Genomic DNA, 21,792 nt, shown 5'->3' with positions numbered 1-21,792 from the left:
CATGCCTGGCTAATTTTCATAGTTACAGTAGAAATGGGATTTCACCATGTTGGCCAGGCTAGTCTCGAACTCTTGACCTCAGATAACCCACCCACCCTGGCCTCCCAAAGTGATGGAATTACAGGTGTAAGCCATTGGCCCAGCCTCTAATTACTTTCAAACCAAGATTTTGAAAATTAGAAAACAAGAATTTTCATGGCAAAGTTTGAAAATCCTGTACAGAGTAAAACTTTTATTTTTTTTCAAATGAAATAGTTCCCCAGTGTGAAAATTTGTGCAGAAACAAAGCATAAAAGTAATTTTTTATTTCTTACCTCATACCTGAAGGACTAATGTAAGTTAATGTTAGCTTTGTAATCAATGTGCTGACCTTCTAGAATAAATCATAAGGGTACAAGGAAATTTCATACTCTACAGATGTGCACTTGACCATATTTCTTCCCCTTACAAAACCATAACTTCTGTTCTAGAAGGTTCTGAGTCCCCAATCTACAACACTCAGAGGGAAATGGACATGGAAGGAGTCTGCGGAACAGTGAAGGTGTGCCAGGAACTGGGCAGTGGACTGCTGTTCCCCAATTTTCTCAGCAGCACTGGCTCAAACATTCCCTGGCATGGACGACAGCTGTGTCTGAGTCCCTCTGCTGCCAGCAGGGTGGGAGTGGGCAGAGTCCTAGGGCACCTGGGCACTATTCTTGGCCCCATGACTTGGCTTCTTGGAGAACTCAACCTCTCTGAGCTGAACTCTGTTTCCTCCTGTGTAAAATGGTGGAAGCTATAACAGCTCTATGGTAGGCAGTTATCAACAATATGAAAATGCAGAGACAACAACTGGCACTATTAAGGTGTACAATTCTCCTTTATCTGACATGGATGGTTAGTATCTGGTTTTGTTGAAAAGATGACCAATAGTCCCCCAGTGATGAAAAATGCTATAGAATTAGCCTTCTTAGGCTGGGCACAGTGGCTCACGCCTATAATCCCAGCACTTTGGGAGGCCGAGGTGGGCGGATCACCTGAGATCAGGTGTTCAAGACAAGCTTGGCCAACATGGTGAAACCCCAGCTCTACTAAAAATACAAAACGTAGCTGGGCGTGATGGCAGGTGCCTGTAATCCCAGCTACTAAGGAAACTGAGGTGGGAGAACTGCTTGAACCCAGGAGGCAGAGGTTGCAGTAAGCTGAGATCGCACCACTGCACTTTAGCCTAGGGGACAGAGCAAGGCTCCATCCCCCAACCAAAAAGAAAGAATTAGCTCTGTTATTTTCTTAACCGTAGATGGAATACGTGGTCAAAGAAAAAGAGAGGAGAGATACCAGATAGGTTTGCAAATACAGTGAAGTCCATGATTCCACAACTGCTTGTTTGAAATCTAAAACCATTCTTTTTTCTCCAGGCTGACACTGGCCACAACCACATAAAGAACAATGTAAGCACATCAATCAGTACAGATGCCAGCTGAGACCTGTTTCTCCTTTTAAACCAAATATAAAATTCAAAGGTCCCCTGCAACCATCTGAATGGACGCTCTCCTCAGCCAGGGCACTCTAAAATTTTACCCTGAAAGGCTGGTGCTGGCCATGATGGGCAGTGGGGGGTCAGACACGCCTCACTATACCCTCCAGCATGAACATCAACACAGATCTTAAATCTAGTAAGAAACATTTAGTCTCTTCTCTCTGAAGCCTGTTACTTGGAAGCTTCATCTCCATGAGAATATCTAGGTCTCCACAACCCCTTACAGTAACCCAGACATTCTTTTCTATAGATAATAACTCTTTCAACCAACTGTCAATCAGAATGTTTAAATATACCTCTGACCTGGAAGTCCCTATCCCTTTTAGCTGTCTCACCTGTCCAGATTGAACCAATGTAAATCTTACATGTATTGATTGATGTATTATGTCTCCCTAAAACGTATAAAAGAGAGCTGTACTTTGACCACTTTGGGCACAGGCTGTCCGGACCACCTGATGCTGTATCATGGGTGTGTCCTTAGCCCTGGCAAAATACATTCTCTAAATTGATTGAGACCTGTCTCAGATACTTTTTGGTTTATATCTTGTATTATAATAAGCCTAGAAACTGTTTGAGAACCACCACAAATTTCTAATTCCAATAAAGCTCAATGGAGAAGGCTTCCGATCAAGGACTAACACTCGCAAAGCGATTTCTTTTAAGACCATCTATGATTTACCTTTCTCCAAAGAACCCCAACCAAGTGCACCACAGTAGAGTAAGCTAGGGGGCAACAGCTTACTGGGTCCCTAAAAACGCCCCTTGGCCATGTTGTTATAATTTATGTCTTCCTTCAGGAGACCTGCCACCAAGTTAGTTCATATTAGTGATACCTTATTGTCAAACAAGCAGAAAAGCTCACTGGGAAATTCATTTCCACATAGTGTGAAGCCAATTGCTTTGTCTCAGAGGATATGAGGATCCCCTGCTGCCCTGACTGGAAGGTGAGGAGGGCAGAGGCAGGTATGTTGCTGTCTACCCGGGTCCTGCAGTACATCATCAGTAGACATGCACTGGTCACATGCTTAAAAACAGAAAGTTGATGCTACATCAGGCAAGGCAATTTTTTGGCCGCAGAACTGCAAAAACAAACAAAAAAACCCCCACAAAACAATAACAACAAAAAGACACCCTGGATATCTGAAGAATATGATAGAGACTAATTCTTTAGGATTTCTAAAAGCAACTTAAAAGACCACACTAATAGTCACCTTCAAGATGGCTGAGAAGGAAGAGATTCAGATACCATTTGGTTTCCATGAAGAGTCAATGAATAAAATTATTTCTTAAATCCTAGGCATTTAGGGGTACACTTTACTACTTTCAAACCAATAAAGAGTTATCTTTCAGAGGATGGTTTACCATTCTCACAAGTTATGACTTGTCTAAATTAGGATTTGATTGAAAGTTTTTAATGTTGAAAAATATTCTGTGCTATTTGAGTATTGATAAGAAACATTCTCCATTTCTTTAAAAAGTTAAAAATCATAAGCATTTTTCTACTCTGAAATTTGTGGTTAATAACACAATATAGCTGAACCACAAATATAACAATCAGACTAAATCTCAATAAGCATTTTTGAAATCATACTTTAATAACTTTTTATTCTAGGCAATTTTCATGTGGTTTTCAGTGCAAGTCAACTCACATGCACTTCTATACACATTCAAGACTTTAGAATCCAGAAATTACGGATGAAAAACCAGAGAAATTACAGATAATAGGAGTTTTAATAAAAACAATCAAAGAACAAGGATTTAAGGCAATTTTGACATAGCTTAAAATGTTTTTGCATGAATAGCATACTTAGGAATCTCAGGAACATTAAGAAGCTCACCATTAAGAAGTTAGCTGCCTCTGCTGACTTTAAGTTCAATGTAAAGAAAGAGGATAGAAACCTCAAAATGCAAAACCCAATGCAATCCTTCTAACACAAATGAGCAAATGGGGTTGTTTACAAAAATCCCAATGAGAAAACATGAACTAGTTCAGCACTTCCCATTTAAGCCCATTCCTTAAATGCCACTGTTAGGGCTTGGCTCTGAAGGCTGGGGGCAGAAAAGCATGTTCCTTTGAGAGATGATTCCATATTCCCAAAATATCTGGGCTGAGAAAGCTTTTATTTTCTATTCCTCTCAAAAGTGCCTTTGCTTGATTTATTTCCCTTACATACTAAATTATTTGCTATCATGTATAGCCAAAGAATAAATGAAATGTTGATTCCATTCAACAACTATTTCTTAAATACCTACTATGTGCCAGCACCATAATAATCCCACACATATCTATACTTATCAAAAAATTAGATGGTATCAATGCACTGATCATACTTTCACGTTTCTATGAAAAGGTAGAATCCTAATATTTCCCTCTTTTTCTCAATAAACTTGGGTTTTCACTGTAATGATAAGGTGCTGATTTCTAGAGGTTGGCAACTTATTAACATCAGCTCAATCATCATTTACTACAGTTAGCATGCCATCTTATTCTATTTCTCTCTTTGCTTTTCGTGCAAATTGAAGAATTCCTGCAATTCTGTTTTCCCAGTTTGGTATACAACAATGCTTGGAGAATTCAAAGCCTCTTATTTGCGGTATTTAATATGTCCACTTAAATTATTTAATTACTAACTTTCAGGGCATATACCAATTTAGGCTATGAAATACTACCTCTTCCAAGCAGAGAACTAATGGAATGATGCCAACCTACGAACACTGGTTAAAACAATGTTCCCCAACAGTGGACTGGTCCAGCAGGCAGAACAAAGGGTCCCTATATAAAGCATTTTGATTCTGTGTTTGCCTAAAGGTAAGTGACAAATTTCATGGCTTTAAGTCCATTTCAACACAACTCCAAGTTCACTGTAAATAATTTCCAGGACACCATTTGGATATAAATTCATTGAGTTACATCCTAGTCAGCATACTTTATTTTAGCTACACTTACATAAAGTTCCAACGTTCATGTAGAAATACTTTAAAGCACAGAGAAGAGAAAAATGGTCCTTTTTCTGACCACAGATAATCAACAAACTGAAATACGTGGCAATGACATAAAACACTACAAAAATGTAAGACACCTGCAGCTTTTGCTACTTTTAGCTTTTAGGAATCTATAGTAAATAATGCACGTCTTCCAAGAAGATCCTCCTATAAAAAACCGACTGGCAGTGCTTTCATGCCAGTCTAGGAAACTGGAGCAGAGCCTTCTATTATTAGCACAATCCACTGCGCCTCCTTGAGGGACCATTTCCAGCTACACAGGCTCCTCCTATGCTCTCAATGGATGACAGTGAAATGACGACAATACGCCCACAACAAAGCAGATGACGCCAGCGCAGCACAAGGGCTGCACCTCACTCCAGAGGAAGCCAGCCACTACTTTCAAACACGAATACAAATTAGAACCATGATTCCAACACTTCCTTTTTAACTACTGGATATCAATAATGAAGAAAAAGGTTTTCATCTTTTAAATAAAATATTTCAGAAGGTAAAAATCTTATTTTGAGTTATATGATCAACGAAATGGCTGGCCTGCAATGGATATGTGAGTCACTGTTCAAAACCCCCTTGCAGGAAAAGACAAATCTTACTTCCTAACTGAGTCACTGGAACATTCCATGTAGAAAGCTTGCAATCAACCATTCCATAAATCCAATGCATTTTATTCTTCCTCCCTTAGTTACGCTCTTTGCCGGTGCTGTACAGCTGTACAGATTTAGAGAATGAAGGCAAAGGAGGGAAGAGTCAAGGGAGAATCAGGAGAGGGAGAGGGGTCATTTTTGGAGAATGCTTTTATATCCAAGAGAGAAATGGTTTCTGAGTGCCCACCTGCTCTTCGCAGAACCACTGTATCTCACTTTCTCCCCAGGGGAATTCCATCAGAATTCTCAGCTCTGAGTCAAGGGAATTGTACTCACATTCCAGGAGTGTCCAATGTCACCACCACAGACTTAGTGGGCAAAGTTTTAGGGAGGCACCAGGACATCTGGGCATACTTTATAAACCAGAATATTGCCATCAGAGGTGAAGATGGAAGTATTAATGCATTAAGACCTGTGCCACAGTCATCAGGCATGGCTGTCACCCACTAAGGCAGTCATCACACATTCTAATATTGGTTACATCACTTTCGTGGGGCAGTATCCTCATCAAAAAGTACCTCACTGACAGGTACTAGGTACAGAGAGAAGCATATCCCAAATCCTTTAAAAGATGGTCTTTACCTTACAGAACTTATAATTAGACACAGCAGTTTGTGTGCAAAACACTTTGCTGCCATTTCCAGTGTTTAAAAGCTGGGTAGCAATGTACAAAAAGTCTGCGGGACTAGCACAGGAAGAAATGATCTATTTGTTGTTTATTCAAGTATTTAGACAAGGCTTAATGTTTCATAATCAAGCCAAAAACTAAAATATGCAGACCAAATGCACAACACAAAAGAAAAACAAACAAAAAACCCCAAACCAAAAAATCTTTGAAGTGCGTTTTACAGTGAAGAGTGACCAAATGAAGATATTACCTCAGACACCTCCAGGAGGCAGTACTGCGGCCCGGCTGCAGCTGTGGCCCAGACAGGGACACGGATGAAGAATGAAGACATGGCACTAACATTCAAGCATTAGGTGACCGATGATGCCACAGATGAAGCAGCAATTAACGCAGATGAAAGCAAACATACACATGGTGGACAAACAATCAGAGCTGAGGGTGACCTGCCAAGAGGAGTTAGTAAGCTGAGTACACCGCAGCTGTGGCATTCAAAACAAAACGGTATTCTCAGAGGACCTCAATATGGCTACTTTTAAGCCACCGCCAGACCAGATCTCATCCTTTCTTCCACAGATAGGTCGTTAGCACCTGCGGGCTGTTAACAGGTTAATGGCTAACAGAAAGCTCTTAGTGCTGGGTGCAGTTATAACACAGCTGGTTGTCTCTCATCTCAATTGTGATTTGAGAAAGGGGCCTGGATTCATTTCTAGCAGGCATTAGTGGGGGCTCACATCCTGTGGAATCAGCAGTACAGCCAGAAGGAGTATGCCCACCCACAGTCATAGTCACACTGTGCCACCAAGAAGCTCTGGAACTGTCTGCTGGGGACCTGCCTTCAGATTGCACAAACCTGGTTATGAACATATTTGGCTTTCTTTGAATACTATCACACAAAATAAAGACATGAAGACAAGCATCTGAGCAAACATTTTAGTGGTGACAGTGTTGATATCACATAAATTATTTGAAAATAGAGGCAAAAAGGTTCTAAACTAGCTACCATTAAAGTAACATTCTTCTGTATACAACTACTCCCATGTGCAAGTGGCATATAACATAACAGCCTCATCTAAAGAAACAGTGTTCATTTAATTTTAAAATGAGCAAAAGAGGAGAAAAGTAGGAGAGGCAAATCAGCTCAAACAGTTCATTTTATTAGGCAAGTGCATGGACTGTTAAACACACACAGCACATTACTGGGTGCAGACTCTCCCACTTACCAGATCTGTAATCTAATTTTCTTTCCTCTTAGCTCTACAGTTTTGATTTTAAAGTCAACACCTGTAAATAAAACAAACAAATGTGAAGCAAAAACAACAGAGATGCAATCTGTCATACAAAATAATCCTATTTGTGTATTTTCTTATCCTTATCAGAAAAAACCCCCCCACAAAATCTGACATAATTTAATTCCAAGTAAAAGGAGTATCTGAAACCTTGCATCATCCCTCATCCTTGAGTCCACACTGGGAAAGTCAGCCCATGTTATGTCTTATCCTGAATGATCGGCCTATTATTTGCTGTTCATAACACAATTTATTACTACTACAGTTCCGCACAGAAACCAGTTCAAAATTACATTTAATAACTGTATCAACAAATGAGTGGTTTTAAAAGGATGTTATCTCAGGCAAAATTCTTATACAGAACACTGGAAACTTAATCAAACTTAACCTTAGTCAAACAGCCTTAGTCTGAACTTAGAAATTACGGTACTAAAAAGTTCAGTACTCATGACAATTTTAGGTAAATATAAACATAACATTATATTATCAACAGTGAGAAAGAAGATTTTAAAATTTACTCTTATACAAATTAACATACCCAACTTTTTTATTCATTTTAATATTACTAAGCAAACCGTAATGTATCTTTTCTTTTCAATTTAGCCTGTAAAGCTTCAGATATATTTTTAAAACCAAGTTTTCATTTGTGTATGCTACCTTATATGCCTTCCAGTTATACAAAATGTAAATAATTCACAACAATATTTTATTACACAGTTTTCACAACTTAGGGAAACAAAAGGGATGCTGGCTGAATTTAGAACTAGGGACACTTTCCCTATAGGAATGACTTCCTGACAGCTTCATTGGGACCCAGGGTGTAGGTGATTCCAGCTCCCCTGGCCAGCAGGTGCCCATGTTTGTGAGTGGCATGGTGGCCACAGAGGACAAGGCCCTGACTGCCCATCTCTGGGAACTGATGAGGTGCTACAGTCAGATGAGGCTCTTGAGGGGAAGTGGAAAACATGTGACCCATTTTTATAATTAGTAACACACTGTGGACACCAATGCCACACAAAAGGCATGTTTACAGCCCTGGGGCAGGGTGTGGCCAGGGAAGCAGCCCTCCTGCCCTAGGAGAGAAGTTGCATGAATATAAAACGTCAAAAAAAAACAAAGCTAAAGAGCATTACTCCATGTCAACTACTAATCTCTCACACAACACATAATTTCAGATGTCCCTGAAGGAAAGCTGGTTAACTCAATTTCACTTTCAGTTCTGGAAATGATTTGCTTTCCAAAGTCAAAGGAAGCTCAGACACTGCCTTGACCCAGGAAGCAGGTTCTACCTGATGGAGAATCTTCAAAGAGTGGCTTAACACTCAGCTGCAAGGAGACTGCAATTTCAAGTGATACTCTACAAGACACACAAACAGTGCAGAGATAATTGGTATATTCTGGTTTAAAGCAGCACAGTTTAGTGACAAAACACTGTCTTCATATTAACATAGTTAGGATTTCACTGCTGCCATGCTACTCTGTGATGGAATTTACTAATCAAATGCATAATCTGTGATCACTACTATTCCATTTTACTTTCCTTTCCAATTACTTCAAGTAAGTCTGTTTTTAAAATGTAATTAAAGGAGCTGTAACTTTGTAAACCTTATGGCAGCGGCTGCTACTTTGTTGAAAAGAACTGGCAGATGACACTTCTTTTGAGCTCTGCTTCAAACTGACTAAGAGTCCCTGAAACAGCTAGAGCAGATAGATACTCTTTGTTTTGATTACAGTTTTCTCTGCTAACAATGGAGTCTGAATATGTCAGACAACCCTTTCCAACCAACTTTAGTAACTTATCCAATTCCAGCAGTCCTACAGTAGGACTACTTTGTAACCACATTTAATGAGTAAAAATAAAAGGCTAGGACATTAATATTGTAGGAAAACAAAGCAAAGAACACCTGACAGTAAAAAGGGCTAAGAACCTGCTTTAGCACTGAGCACTCACGAACAAAAAGAAAGGAACAGACACTGAGGCCTGCTTGAGGGTGAAGGCTGGGAGGAGGCAGAGGACTGAAAAGCTACCCATCAGGTCCTATGTTCACTGCCTGGGTGACAAAATAATCTGTACACAAAACCCCCATGACATGCAATTTACCCATATAACAAACCTGTACAGGTAACGCCTCCTGAACCTAAAATAAAAGTTGGAAAGGAAAAAACAAATAAAAAAAGAATCTGTTCAGCCAAAATGAAGACTATCTCATAGTGAGTAGATGAATGACAATAACACAACAGAAAAATATCCAATGGTCAGATCTACGGTTCCATGAGTAAAACCAGTTCCTTAAAACAGTCCTCACTCTTAAATGAAATATCCTATACCTATACCATCTCTAACAGCCATGAAATAGCCTGCATGACTGGAAACTTAATCCAAGTTTTGGCTTAGAAACATATAAGTGTATCAAAGTACACAGCTAAACATTTCTAAACACTTTCTTACATTAAAAGTCAAAAATATCCCTTAATGTTGTCTATTTCTAATATTGGCATGTCATAGAAGTGATAACGATCCTTAATAAGAGGAAAAAAGTCATCAATAACCTAAAATATCTGGCAGATTATTTAGGAAAAGTCAACAGAGTTCCTGTCACAGAAGAGGAAATGTTTACAAACAATCAAGGGACAAAGAAGGTGTTCACTGCTATCTACAACCCTGGTGAAAACTGGTTTCCTACAGGTATCTTGACGAAGGGAGGAAGCAAGGAGCCCTCACCACTTAGTTGATGGGGACAGTCCCTGCCTTTGAAAAGCTTAGTCATACTGACCTAAATTAACACACCATGCGCTTGGCAAAGCGCCTTTCTTTGCCGTTCTCTCTTCTTAGAGAACCTCCTTGCCTGCCCAGAATGCTTTGAAGCCCTAGATTTCCCATCTGAACTCTTCTGACTGCACCCACCCTTACCCTCGTTCTTCATCTATGTTCCAGTGCTTGGTCCTGAACTCTCTTCTAGCCTGTATCACATAGTTCCTTCTTTGCTGGCCTCTCCCACAGACTATGTGCCTACCCTCTGAGGATGCAGTCATCTTCAGCCCCCTAAAATCTAGGACACTGTATGCCAGGCATACAACAGCAACTCAATAAATCTGATGGCAGGAAATTGCCCCTCTTCTCCATCAAATGCTGCATATGTAAGGAGAAATGTGAATTACTTTTGGAAAAAATAAGGAAATTCAGGACTGATTAGTTATAAATAAATAAATAAATAATAGATAACTGAGTAGCAGGTGTGGAATGGAAGCGGTGAACGCAGGGATGCCCAGCACACAGGAGAAATATTGAGTGTGTGCAGCAACATAGCCTCTCATTTCTCCTCCAGTTCTTCAGAGGACCAGGCAGCTGTCCTTGCTGATAGCTCTCCCTACACACACTGATCCCAGAGGATTATGGTAACAGTTTCTCTATCCAGTCCCTTAGATAGAGACTGGTCTACTAGGTGAATTATTCTGGTGAGAGGAGCTTGGTTTTTTTTTAGGCTTACCAATTTCATGGAAGTCTTTCTAAAAGCATTTTAATAATGCTTTCGAAAAGCATTCAGGCTACAGAGATATAGTATTATCAATGGTCTTAGACTGCTGTATTTAAGTCAGGTTTTTTTTTTTTGGAGGTAAAAAAAGAAAAGACTCTGTCACCCAGGCTGGAGTGCAGTGCTCACTGCATCTTCCAACTCCTGGGCTCAAGTGATCCTCCCACCTCAGCCTCTCGAGTACCTGGGTCTACAGAAGCGCACCACTACCACTAACTGATTTTGGTTTTCTGCAGAGACAGTGTCTTGCTATGTTGCCTAGGCTGGCCTCAAACCCCTAGGGCTCAAGTGATCCTCCCACCTCAGCTTCCCAAAGTGCTGAGTTTACAGGCATGAGCAACTGTGCCTGTGTCTTATTCTTGACCTTAATTTCCTTTAGTACTAATGACAGTGGACATCCGTGTCTAACACCTAACATCCAAGCCTCACAGCAACCCAACGACAGGGGAACTATAACCCCCATTTTATAAAGGAAGACATGATGAGCAGAGAGAGGACAGAGTAATTTACCTGTAATCATACCACAGGCTAGTTTAGCAGCAGAACCAAGACTCAAATTTACACCACTGCCCACAATGAAAGGTTTTTAAAACAAAAGTCAGATGGGTGAAAAAAGAGAAAAGCGTGACATGATCTGAAGTGGCTCATAGTCCCCACAGCCAAGCTGTTAAGACAACGCCTGACTCTGCTCTGCCTTCTTCCTGGCTGCCTATCACATGTCTTAGCAGCAGCGGGAGGAATCCCTGTACTTAGTGCTTGTAAGATTTCTATGCTCCCCTTAAAGCAAAACATTTGCACACTACTGTTTCTTTTTGCTAGGTCATAAGAAGCTACAAAAGTGAAAATAGCAAAAACACACAAAAACTTCTTTCTTTACGTTCCTTTCTAGTAAAAAGCTGAAGCACCATTGTGGTCCAAATCTAGAACTACGGTTGAGTGGACTGTGCCTTCTTCTTCCATGTCCAGGTCACTTCTCTCTCCACCAAAGATCTGGGGCTCGGACCAGACCACAGATTTTACTTACTACTTTCAAGAAGATGAAGGATTTTCATAGACTTGGAAATAAGTCTCAATACAAACAGTGGTTGTGATGTCACTGCCAATTTATCATAATGACCTTAAGTTTTGTACAGTGGCTTTTCTTCCAAGGACATATCTTGTACAATGTTATCTAAAATTGGATATAATATTCCTACAAAGGGAGAAGACTGCAAGCATCTTCAGTTGTGAGAAAATAAATTAAGGAACACGTTAAGGTCACAGAGACACAGGCAAATCTAGCATTAAAAACAAGTCACGTGGGCCTAAGGCCAGTCTTCTGCCCAAACTCCACCACCTACATATGCCTGTAACGAAATATACAACTAAACATTTACCTGTATGTTTAGGGAACAGCTCAAAATGAATTCCCATCCCATATAAGGAAAAGAGAATGCAAACTCACTGCTAGGAGACCTGTCTTGTGACATCCTACTATTTAATACTATCTGGCTTTTCCTACCTAAGCTGTGTTATAAAGATTTAAATAGAAACAAAGTACTATAACTGTAAAATATTTTTATCAACTCAGAAGCAGGACTATTAAAATCCTAATGTTACCATGTGTCATTAAAAAAATGCTTATCCAGGCCTGAGGATGACAAATGTGCATCCATGTATATGAAGATCTGTTCTTGCTTGCATACAGGCTTGGCATGCTCCCACCCAGCAAATAAAGCCCACCCTGTGTCTCTCTGTATGCAGAAGCACAAGGAGATAGCCTTGCACTTGATTGGAACAAACAATGAGGGACTGCATCAGGGAGGGGAGGGACAGTTGGAGGTCCTGGGCCTCCAAGGAGAGGTGTGGCTGGAGCTGAGAGTGCCTGCACTGTCAGAGCCCAGCAGAGTGAGTGAACAGTTCCACTCATGGAACTATACATGTATAAGAATTCCACAGAAAGCTGCATGTCTTCTTTGCAAATAAAAGATTAAGAACTTTTGTGGTGTTTGCTATATTTCAGATAATATTCTAAGGGCCTTATCTACATTAACTCATTGCAATGTATATTCATTAATAATTTTATGAGGTAGATATTACTGTCCTCATTTTATAGATGAAAAAACAGAAGTCAGAAAAGCCAGTAGACTGCGCAAGGTCACCAAGCTGGTGAGTATGAGAGCACAGATTTGAGCCTGGGCTGCCTGACTCCAGGCTGTGTTCCTTCCCATGCACTGTGCAGCCCCACCTATGAACAAGAGGCAGAGGCTGGAAGGGAGCTAAGAACATATTTAAGGCTGAAAAAGAACTTTGCATTGCTAAGCAAGTATATAAAATTAACAGTAAGACAGGGTAGCTGGCTGGCTGGGACAGATTCCACCCCTGTACCAGGAGGCCTTCTCTATTCCTTGGCTTCCGACAAACCCCTATCTGAAATGCTACCACATTATTTTGAGCTCCTGGTCAAAAGAGGAGAATATTTAAAGGGAGGAGAAAAAAATCCATGATCAAACGGCGGACTAATAACATGTTCTTCATATGCAAAAAAAAATGAATTTCACTACTACTCAGAATGGATCCATGAAAACACAGGGACTGTCAAACAGATGTCCTACCCAGGACATGTGATTACACTTTGATATTTATATCACATGTATATATCAGTGTGTATCATTAAAGGGTAAGGATTTTTTTGGGGGGTGTTTCAGAGTCTTTTGATCTACAGGATAAATTAGAAGAGAATTATAAATTGCCTTTTCTAAGCCAGACATGTAAGATATTTTCTTTTTATTTGAGCCTATACTGTGAGATGGGAACAAAGTGTAAACCCTGCTTTGCTTTTCTTCTTATGAGTGAAGACACTGAGGTAAGTTGCTTATCTAAGGACAGCTGGCAGCCTGTAGTGGAGCTGGAACTTACATGCAGGACTGTCTGCCTGCCTCCAAAAATCTCCTTTCCACAAACACCACCACTTGGGAAGACAGTGGTGGCCAAAGAGAAGGTGAAGTGTTTTTTCTTTTTTGAGGCAAGCTCTTGCTCTGTCACCCTGGCTGGAGTGCAGTGGCGCGATCACCGTTCACTGCAGCCTAGATCTCCCTGGCTCAAGTGATCCTCTCGCCTCAGCCTCCCAAGAAGCTGGGACTATAGGCATGCATCACTACACCAGGCTAATTTTTGTATTTTTTTGTGGAGATGGAGTTTCTCGCCATGTAGCCCAGGCTGGTGTTTTTTAAGCAAAAAATTAAAAGTAAAAATTTGACTGCAGGTGTGTGATTATTTAGCCAACTGACAAGAGTGTTGAGGTCCTATCACACACAGATTGAAGAGGGGAGAAGAGGCACGTGAAAAACACAAAGCTCAGCCAGGTACAGTGGCTCACCTGAGGTCAGGAGTTTGAGACCAACCTGGCCAACCTGGTGAAACCCTGTATATACTAAAAATATAAAAATTACACAGGTGTGGTGGTGGGCACCTGTAATCCCAGCTACTCAGAAGGCTGAGGCAAGAGAATCACTTGGACCCAAGAGGCAGGGGTTGCAGTGAGCTGAGATTGCGCCATTGCACTCCAGCCTGGGCAACAGAGCAAGACTCTGTCTCAAAAACAGAAACAAGGACACAAAGATTCTCATTTACAGTGGCCCATTCCTTTGCCCAAGTGCTGACATGGAGTTGGAATTGCAGGTTGTTTTATTAACTGAGCACCAGAAACCAAAGAGTGGAGTTTGTCAGAGTTGGCGGAAAAACATCTTCTATGGAATCCAGTGTTCTGTTTAGCCTTTGTTGTGCTTCCTGGTTTTAAAAGATAAGATTCTTTTTTTTTTTTTAAACAATCACACTCAATTAAGGGCACAATTTTGGTCTGTAGTTTTGGCTTTCCAAATACTTTCCAAATGTCAAAGGTGTGAATTAAAGGACAAAAAGAGGAGAGCTAAAGCCTAAAGTGAGTGACACTAAACCTCTTTCCTAACACGTATGGCTGCCTCCATGACTCAGCTCCCCTCTGAAAAGGGTAAACAAGATGTACAGGTGTGAGCTTTGTGCCCAGGGAAAGGAAGAGCAAGATGGTATCTTATATAAATGGAAAAGGTCTCTTAAAACTATTTATAGAATGACTACTGTACAAAATTGTTTTCTTTAAAAATTCAAACTAATGTTTATTTGGAACAATGCATCTGGCATCCAAGGATAGAGAATAATTTGGACCTATCAGTTCTCAAAGGAGCCTACTCTGCCTTCTACAGCCAGTTAAGATCCATTAACAGATGGCTTCTGGCAGATTCCACAGACTGGAGGGAAAGAGGCAATCTCTAAGAATCTGGATCTCTGTCATGCATAATGAAACCTTTCTTCTTCAGTGTAAGTGCAGACAGCGAGAGAAAGGCTGAATGCACTTCAGCCAGGTCTTTAAATAGATTTTTATTCAACACAAACAACCTAACACCAACTGAATCTGCATGCTTTCTCTGAAAGATAGCTACTTTAGTCCACAAAAGGGGATGCTTTGTCAAGCCTCTCAGCTTGCTTTAAGTTCATTAAATAAACCTGATCACATAGCACACAGCATATGTGGGTATAAGAACTAAATGTTGGTTCCTCTCAAGCTCACATCCCTGAGTCATCATGTTACATCATTTTGGCAGGGGAGTCTATGTGAGGTTCTCTCCAGATGGAGCGAAACCACGCTGCATGGCTGCAGAGCTTGGGCTTTTGGAGTGGGAATTCTGGACGATTTTCCCTAATTCTCTCTTAAGTGAAACATGGGCAGATTGGTCATGGCTTGGAAGACTGTGTACAAATACAGAAGAGCAAAATAAAATACACAGTTAAGCATTTAAATCCAGTATAAGATGCTCATTCCGGGTTTTCTAACAAAAATCTCTGCCCTCAGTTTCCAGAATAAAGTAAAAGTAGTCAATTTCCAGGTAAAGACTCTGGTGGACTGCATTTGACCTGTCATGCTGCTTAACATTCAAGAGCAGACCCCCAGAGAGCACTTCTGCAGGAGTTTCAAGTCACTCGCACTACCCTGCTTTCTAGCGCATGCCGTCTCCTGCTGAGGCCCCACTAGTGGGCATCCTGAGTGCACCCCTCATGTCAACAGGGGCTAGAGGGGAGTCAGGAAGGACTGCAGCCCACAGCGGAGTTAAAGGGCTTTGGGGAAGGGCTGCCATCCTCTAAGGAGGCCAGGCTGTGAAGTTTAGAGCACTGCTACACAATAAGAAAAATGAAGATAAATTTTAAAGAACTTTTGGCCAGGCACAGTGGCTCATAACCTGTAATCCCAGCTCTTTGGAAGGCCAAAGGGTGGATCACGAGGTCAGGAGTTCAAGACCAGCCTGACCAACATGGTGAAACCCTGTCTCTACTAAAAATACAAAAATTAGCTGGGTGTGGTGGTGCGTGCCTGTAAACCCAGTTGCTTGGGAGGCTGAGGCAGGAGAATTGCTTGAACCTGGGAGGCGGAGGTTGCAGTGAGCAGCGATTGCACCACTGAACTTCAGTATGAGCGACAGAGTGAGACTTCATCTCAAAAAAAAAAAAAAATGATAATAATAAAAAAAGTACAATAAAAAAAAACTTTTAAACTACGGTATCTTATCTTCCCTAATTCTTTAAAGTCATTTTAAATCTTTTTTTTTTTTTTTTTTTAATGTTCTTACTTGGCAAAATAAAGAACTATGCTGGCCTCCAGCATTTTGAGGGAAATCTTACTGCCCAGAAAAATCAGAATTCTGGTCCAGACTGCCTTACTTTGACTTCTCCTGTATTCAAATATATCTATTTTGCTAAAATTTTGTATGTAAAAGGTTTAAGATATTTGAATATGAATTATGGAATATATAGATTAAAAAGCAGTTCTTGGAGCATTATTTTAATATCCAAAAGGAAAGTGACAGGTGATGACAGGGACACACTTAAAGAAAATCAGTTTCACTAATGCCATAGGATAATTGTGTCATTATCTTCATGGGGCTGTAACAAGGAACAAATTCTAAAACACGGAAAGGGCTCCATCACGTCTGATCTTTACGTGTGTGAGCTATCAGTATTTTCAACATAGCAAAATCAATTTAAATCTCAAAGTAAGCTAAGGAACAGAAAGAAAGATGGTTAAAAAGAATCCACTTGCAGCCCTGGCCCTGACCACTTGCTGACCAGCTGTGTCACAGGGGGTAAGTTTCTACCTCTCTTGAGACTTTGCGTCCTCATCTGTAAATCAGGGGTAACTTTCAGGGCTGTGATAAGGCCTTCTGCTGGTGTAGTAAGTGCTCACCAAGTAGCAGTGACAACTAACACAATATTCTACTTATATGCACAGACAACTAAATTACTTATCCAAAGTTACAAACGAGTTAGTTGCAGATCCTCGAGCAAGAGCACACATTTCTTTTTTTTTTGGGACAGAGTCTCACTCTGTCACCACGTGCCAGGCTGGAGTGCAGTGGCCGACCTCGGCTCACTGCAACCTCCACCTCCCGGGTTCAAGCAATTCTCCTGCCCCAGCCTCCCGAGTAGCTGGGACTACAGGTGCGTGCCACCATGCCCAGCTAATTTTTTCGTATTTTTAGTAGAGACGGGGTTTTACCATGTTGGCCTCGATCTCTTGACCTCGTGATCCGCCCGCTTAAGAGCACACATTTCTTATTCATTTTTCCTAGCATGCAATGCTGTTGGAGCAAGGGTGGGGGTAGGTTTTTATCAGGTAAAACTATTTCAACAGAAACAAAATTGACAGCTAGCTTCCAACAGTAACATAGAAATAAAACAAAAGTTGACATATGTAATTTTATGGAGTTGTTTTTTGAAATATACTTTCAAAAAAAGCACATTTACCTGTTTAGGCTAAAACTAGTGGGAGTCAAACAGAAGGAACCAAGATCAAGAATTTGGCATTGCTAGATAGAAATGGATTCTACAGCTTCACTCAGGAGGTAATGACATCAACTTGTAAAAGCACACACAGATTCACGGTAGATAAGTATGCTTATGATACAGGCATCGCTATGAGAAAAATAGTGGACCAGTCAGTCACGTTAGTTGTAAATTTGTTTAGTCAACTACTTTTTTCTGTCTCTGAAACTCTGAAAAGCTGCTCCTGTCTATACTTTTAAAAATAACTTGTCAAATTATATCAGACTAAATAATTCCATGAAAACAAAATGCCATTTAAAAACAAGAGACAATTCCGTTAGACAATTTTCATTAAGTAGGCCAAGCAGTAAACACAATCTCTCAGCTTTTCATACCCTTGTGAATTTTGTGTATCTTTTAAACCAGTTTCTGATGTGATTAACAATACAAAAAAATTAACATTTTGCTCATTTATAATTTTACCTAATAGTTCATCATCTCAAATCCTTAGAGACTTCACTACCGATCTTTTACAGAAAGTTCAAATGAATCCCATTCACTTTAAAAGGTCACTTACTGGTTAGGTGCAGTAGCTCACTCCTGTAATCTGAGCACATTGGGAGGCCAAGGTGGGAGGACTGCTTGAGACTAGGAATTTGAGACCATCCTGGACAACATAGTAGGACTCATCTCTACTAAAAATAAAAAAAGGGCTTAGGGGCATGCACCTGTAGTCCCAGCTACTCAGGAGGCAGAGGCAGGAGGATTGTGTGGGCCTGGCAGGTCAAGGCTGCAGTGAGCCATGATCGCACCACTGCACTGCAGCCTGGGTGACATAGCAAGACCCTGATTCTTCCCTGGGCCATGCTCTGAAGCTCACCATGTTTCCCAGACAGCTGCTGTGAGCAGCACATATCCATAAGCCTTGACAGGAAAGGGAAAAAGTCCCACTGTGGAAGAGACTCTTGCTCTATATGGAATTCACTGTAATACAGGGAGACTAAACCAGAAAAACCAGCCTTGGAAGGACCCTGTGAGCTAACTGCTCTAATGGTAACCATTCAGGTGGGGCAACCACAGTTCTACACCACACCCAGTACCATATTTAATGAGCATTTTTCTAAAGGAACTAGAGGAATGAACTTATCTTCAAACATTCCAATGACGAGGAAGCCTTCTCCAACCAGGCCTCATCCCTAGTGCTGACTGGACGCGCTTTCACTGTGCTCCCAAATACCCATACACATCCGTCACTGCCTTAACAAGTGGTCATGTAGCTCCCAGGAGCTCCGATCCACTTCTGGACAACATAATACCCAACACACAGTAGGTGCTCGACAAACTGATGAGTGGACGGTTTTGAAAAGCAACTCTGAAGCAGAAACTAATGCAAGGCTGGTTAGCTTTCTCAGTGTCTTCATGCTTTTAGCAAGCCAGAGGCCATCATCATTCTCTGAACATCCCACAGTTAGAAGCACGCATGGAGTACTGGAGTACTAGTACTTCAGTACTGTAAATATTACAGGGTACAAGTGAAGCAAACAAAAATGAGGAAGAGAGAAATTCATCCACACTTAGAGTAGAAAGTGTATACTAAGGGACACAGAAAGAACTGCCTGGTCTCCTTGCCTCCTGGTTTCGTCCTTAACCCCAAACATCCTATGCAACTCTGCCAAATGAGTTTCCCTGTCTTCATGCCAATGTCTTATTAAGATGCCTTCTGGTTCCAGGTGCCCAGAGGATAGGGTCCACCCTCCTTAGCAGGGCAGTCAAGGTCTAGCAGTATTCATTCCCAAGTCCCCTTAAGAAACCTTCCCCAGAGATGGGGGGGGGAGGGGCTACTCCACTGCTGCCAGGCTTTGAAAACCCTTCTTCCCCTCTCTTCTGCATTCTAAAGCACACCTTTGCTCATCCATCTCACCCTCCATCCACCCAAGCCTTCAGTTACCCACCTATGGGTACATGATTTCTCTTCATCACACAGTGCAACTATATTATCCCTCATTTTCATATACTGAAGTGCAGAGCCACAAAAGATTGACAATTCTGAATTGAATTTAACCTTACTTTATTTGTATCGGGTACTAAAATAACAGCATAACCCTCATTTGATGGTTTAACAACTCCCTGTACTCTGTATAATCCAAGATTTGATTGTGAAACAGGTAAAGTTATGCTACTAATTTTAATATCATGTCCCCAACGCCAATATTTTAAAAACAAATAGTACAGACAGCACAAACAGTTCCAAAGTGATCTATTCCAAAAAAGCATTAAGGGAAGTAAGTTCTGAAAAAACAAAAAGACAATACAAAAATTGGTGGTTTAGTTTTCCAGTAAGACACTTTAAATGTAGTACTGTTTGGTTACACGACAATTTCAAACCAATTCATCTCAAAATCGTACCGACAGCCTTGGAACTACCACTGGTTATCACACTATTAATAAACAGAATTACATGAAATGATACTTTTAATTCTGTCTATCAATTCTCAGTTTTTTGGACCGCCCAATCTCTCACTTCCTATCAGGAAAGGTAACTGCCTTATTTTAAAGAATGGGTTTCTCCTAGTTTGGGCATCTTTTAAGGGGTTTTCCATGGAAGCAACTGCTACCCACACCCACCTGACAAATCTCAAAGTCAAATCCTTTAAGCGTGACTTCATTTAAAAAAATTTCCCCTGAAGTTTTTATTTCAGATCCGCGGCTATTCTCCTCCTTGACCGTGGAGCGTTCCTGTAGTTACTTCACTCCTGTCCTTCACCGAAAAGAATGGTACTGGAGGAATCAGCCCCACGCCCGCCAGTCACCGGGTTGTTTGAGGTCACGGATAAAAACAGCTGAAGTTCCTCTGCCCCGTACTTACGGTCAACACGAGAAACTTAGTGTAGTTTTAGTCTTAACATTCTCCGTAAGTGCCTTTAAACTTCATCATTTCGTGAAAATGGGTTCAACATAAGAAAACTGCCCTGGTTGCGAAGGGATCACATCCGCGGCAGACAGCGCGCGCTGGCCTTGGCCTGCAGGGGCGGCGCGGGCGACAGCGGCCTTTGGCGTTCACTCCCCTGCCTGCCTGAGCCCCCCCTGCACCCAGCTTTTTCTTGGGCGAGCATGCTAAGAGCCGAAGTTTCCGTGGAGAGCCGCTCCCCCAGCCCCCCGGGGTCGCCAGGACCTCAGAGGCAGCGCCGGGGGCCAAGGGCAGGTCTGCGCAGAGGCGGCCCGAAAACCTCCGCCAGGCTTTGGGCTTGGGATGGAAGGCGCTCCACGAAAACCCCTGCCCCTAGTTTCACCGAGAGCCCTATCCCCGAAAGGCTCCCAGGCTCGATGAGACTCGAGGCCCACGGGGAAGGGCACCAGCCCGGGCGCCAGGAGGCCCAGCCCGGCCCGGCCCGGCCCGAGGTCGCCGCGGCGCCCTTACCCACGGTGGACTTGCAGGCCTCGCAGAAGGTGTCGTCGGTGAAGCGCTCCATCAGGCTGGTCTTGCCCACGCCGCGGGAGCCGATGATGATGACCTGCAGCTTGAAGTCGGCCGGCCTGGGGGGCTGCTTTCTCCGGCGGCCCTGGCCGCCCGACAGCGCCGGGGAGCCCGCGCCCAGGCCGCCTCCGCCGCCCCCGGCCCGCCTCTGCAGCGCGGCGCCCGGATCCATACACGCATGCGGCTCCCGCTCGGCCCGCCGCCCGCCGCCGCCGCCCGCCCCCCGGCCGCGCGCCCCGGGCCCCGGCGCCCCCTCAGCCTCCGCCGCGCGCGGGGGGTCGGCCCCGGGCTCGGCGTCCGCCCGCTCTTGCGGCCCCAGCAGCCCGTGGGCTCCGCGCTGCAGCTGCGCTGCCGGTCGGTTCTCGAAGCCTGGGTCCCCTCCTCCGCCGCCGCCGCCGTCGCCACCGCCGGGAGAGGAGGAAGGGAAGCAGCTACTCCGCAGTAGCGGCAGCAGCATCCCGGACGAGGAGGGGCAGGAAGCGCAGGCGCGGGCGGGGCGGCGGGTCGCGCGGGGCAGGAGGAGGGCGGACGGGCGGGAGCCCCCTGCCGGCGGGAGGACCGTGCACCGGGGCCTCGCGGGGGCTGCAGCCTGCGGGGCTTTCCCGCACCCGCCCGGCTCCTTTCCTACCTCCGTCCCCCACCGCCGCTTTCCTCCCTCTTCCGCCGGCTCTTTGATCTTTTCTTCCTCTTACCACTTCCCTTTTCCCCCTTTTCACTCTTCCCTACTCTGCTTTCACTCTGCCCTGCATTTATAGTTAACACAAGAAACTTAGTGTCGTTTTAGTCTTAACATTCTCCGTAGGCAGTTTTAAACTTCAACATTTCAGTGCATCATGAAAATGGATTCAAAATAAGAAAAAGAGCCCTAGTTGA

The 21,792-nt window shown here is 42.7% G+C and overlaps 1 protein-coding gene across 2 annotated transcripts in view; it reads right to left on the bottom strand.

Moving 5' to 3' along the window:
• The window catches only part of RAB12 (RAB12, member RAS oncogene family), a 28,855-nt gene extending 7,482 nt beyond the window's left edge, over positions 1 to 21,373 (bottom strand). For both annotated transcript variants that reach the window (XM_032293347.1, XM_032293348.1), the window contains exons 1-2: positions 20,863 to 21,373; positions 7,015 to 7,075 (exon numbers count right to left, since the gene is read on the bottom strand). In XM_032293347.1, the coding sequence (XP_032149238.1) occupies positions 7,015 to 7,075; positions 20,863 to 21,091 (290 nt within the window). In that variant the 5' untranslated portion in view covers positions 21,092 to 21,373. The remainder of the gene's footprint in view (positions 1 to 7,014; positions 7,076 to 20,862) is intronic.
• Between the last annotated feature and the right edge of the window lie 419 nt (positions 21,374 to 21,792).

The sequence above is a fragment of the Sapajus apella genome, unplaced genomic scaffold (assembly GCF_009761245.1).
Source record: "Sapajus apella isolate SASKATOON/1434 unplaced genomic scaffold, GSC_monkey_1.0 scaffold29, whole genome shotgun sequence".
In the NCBI taxonomy this organism is placed as follows: Eukaryota; Metazoa; Chordata; class Mammalia; order Primates; family Cebidae; genus Sapajus; species Sapajus apella.
Note: the sequence above shows the minus strand (reverse complement) of the source record. Positions and strands in the feature narration are given on the sequence as shown.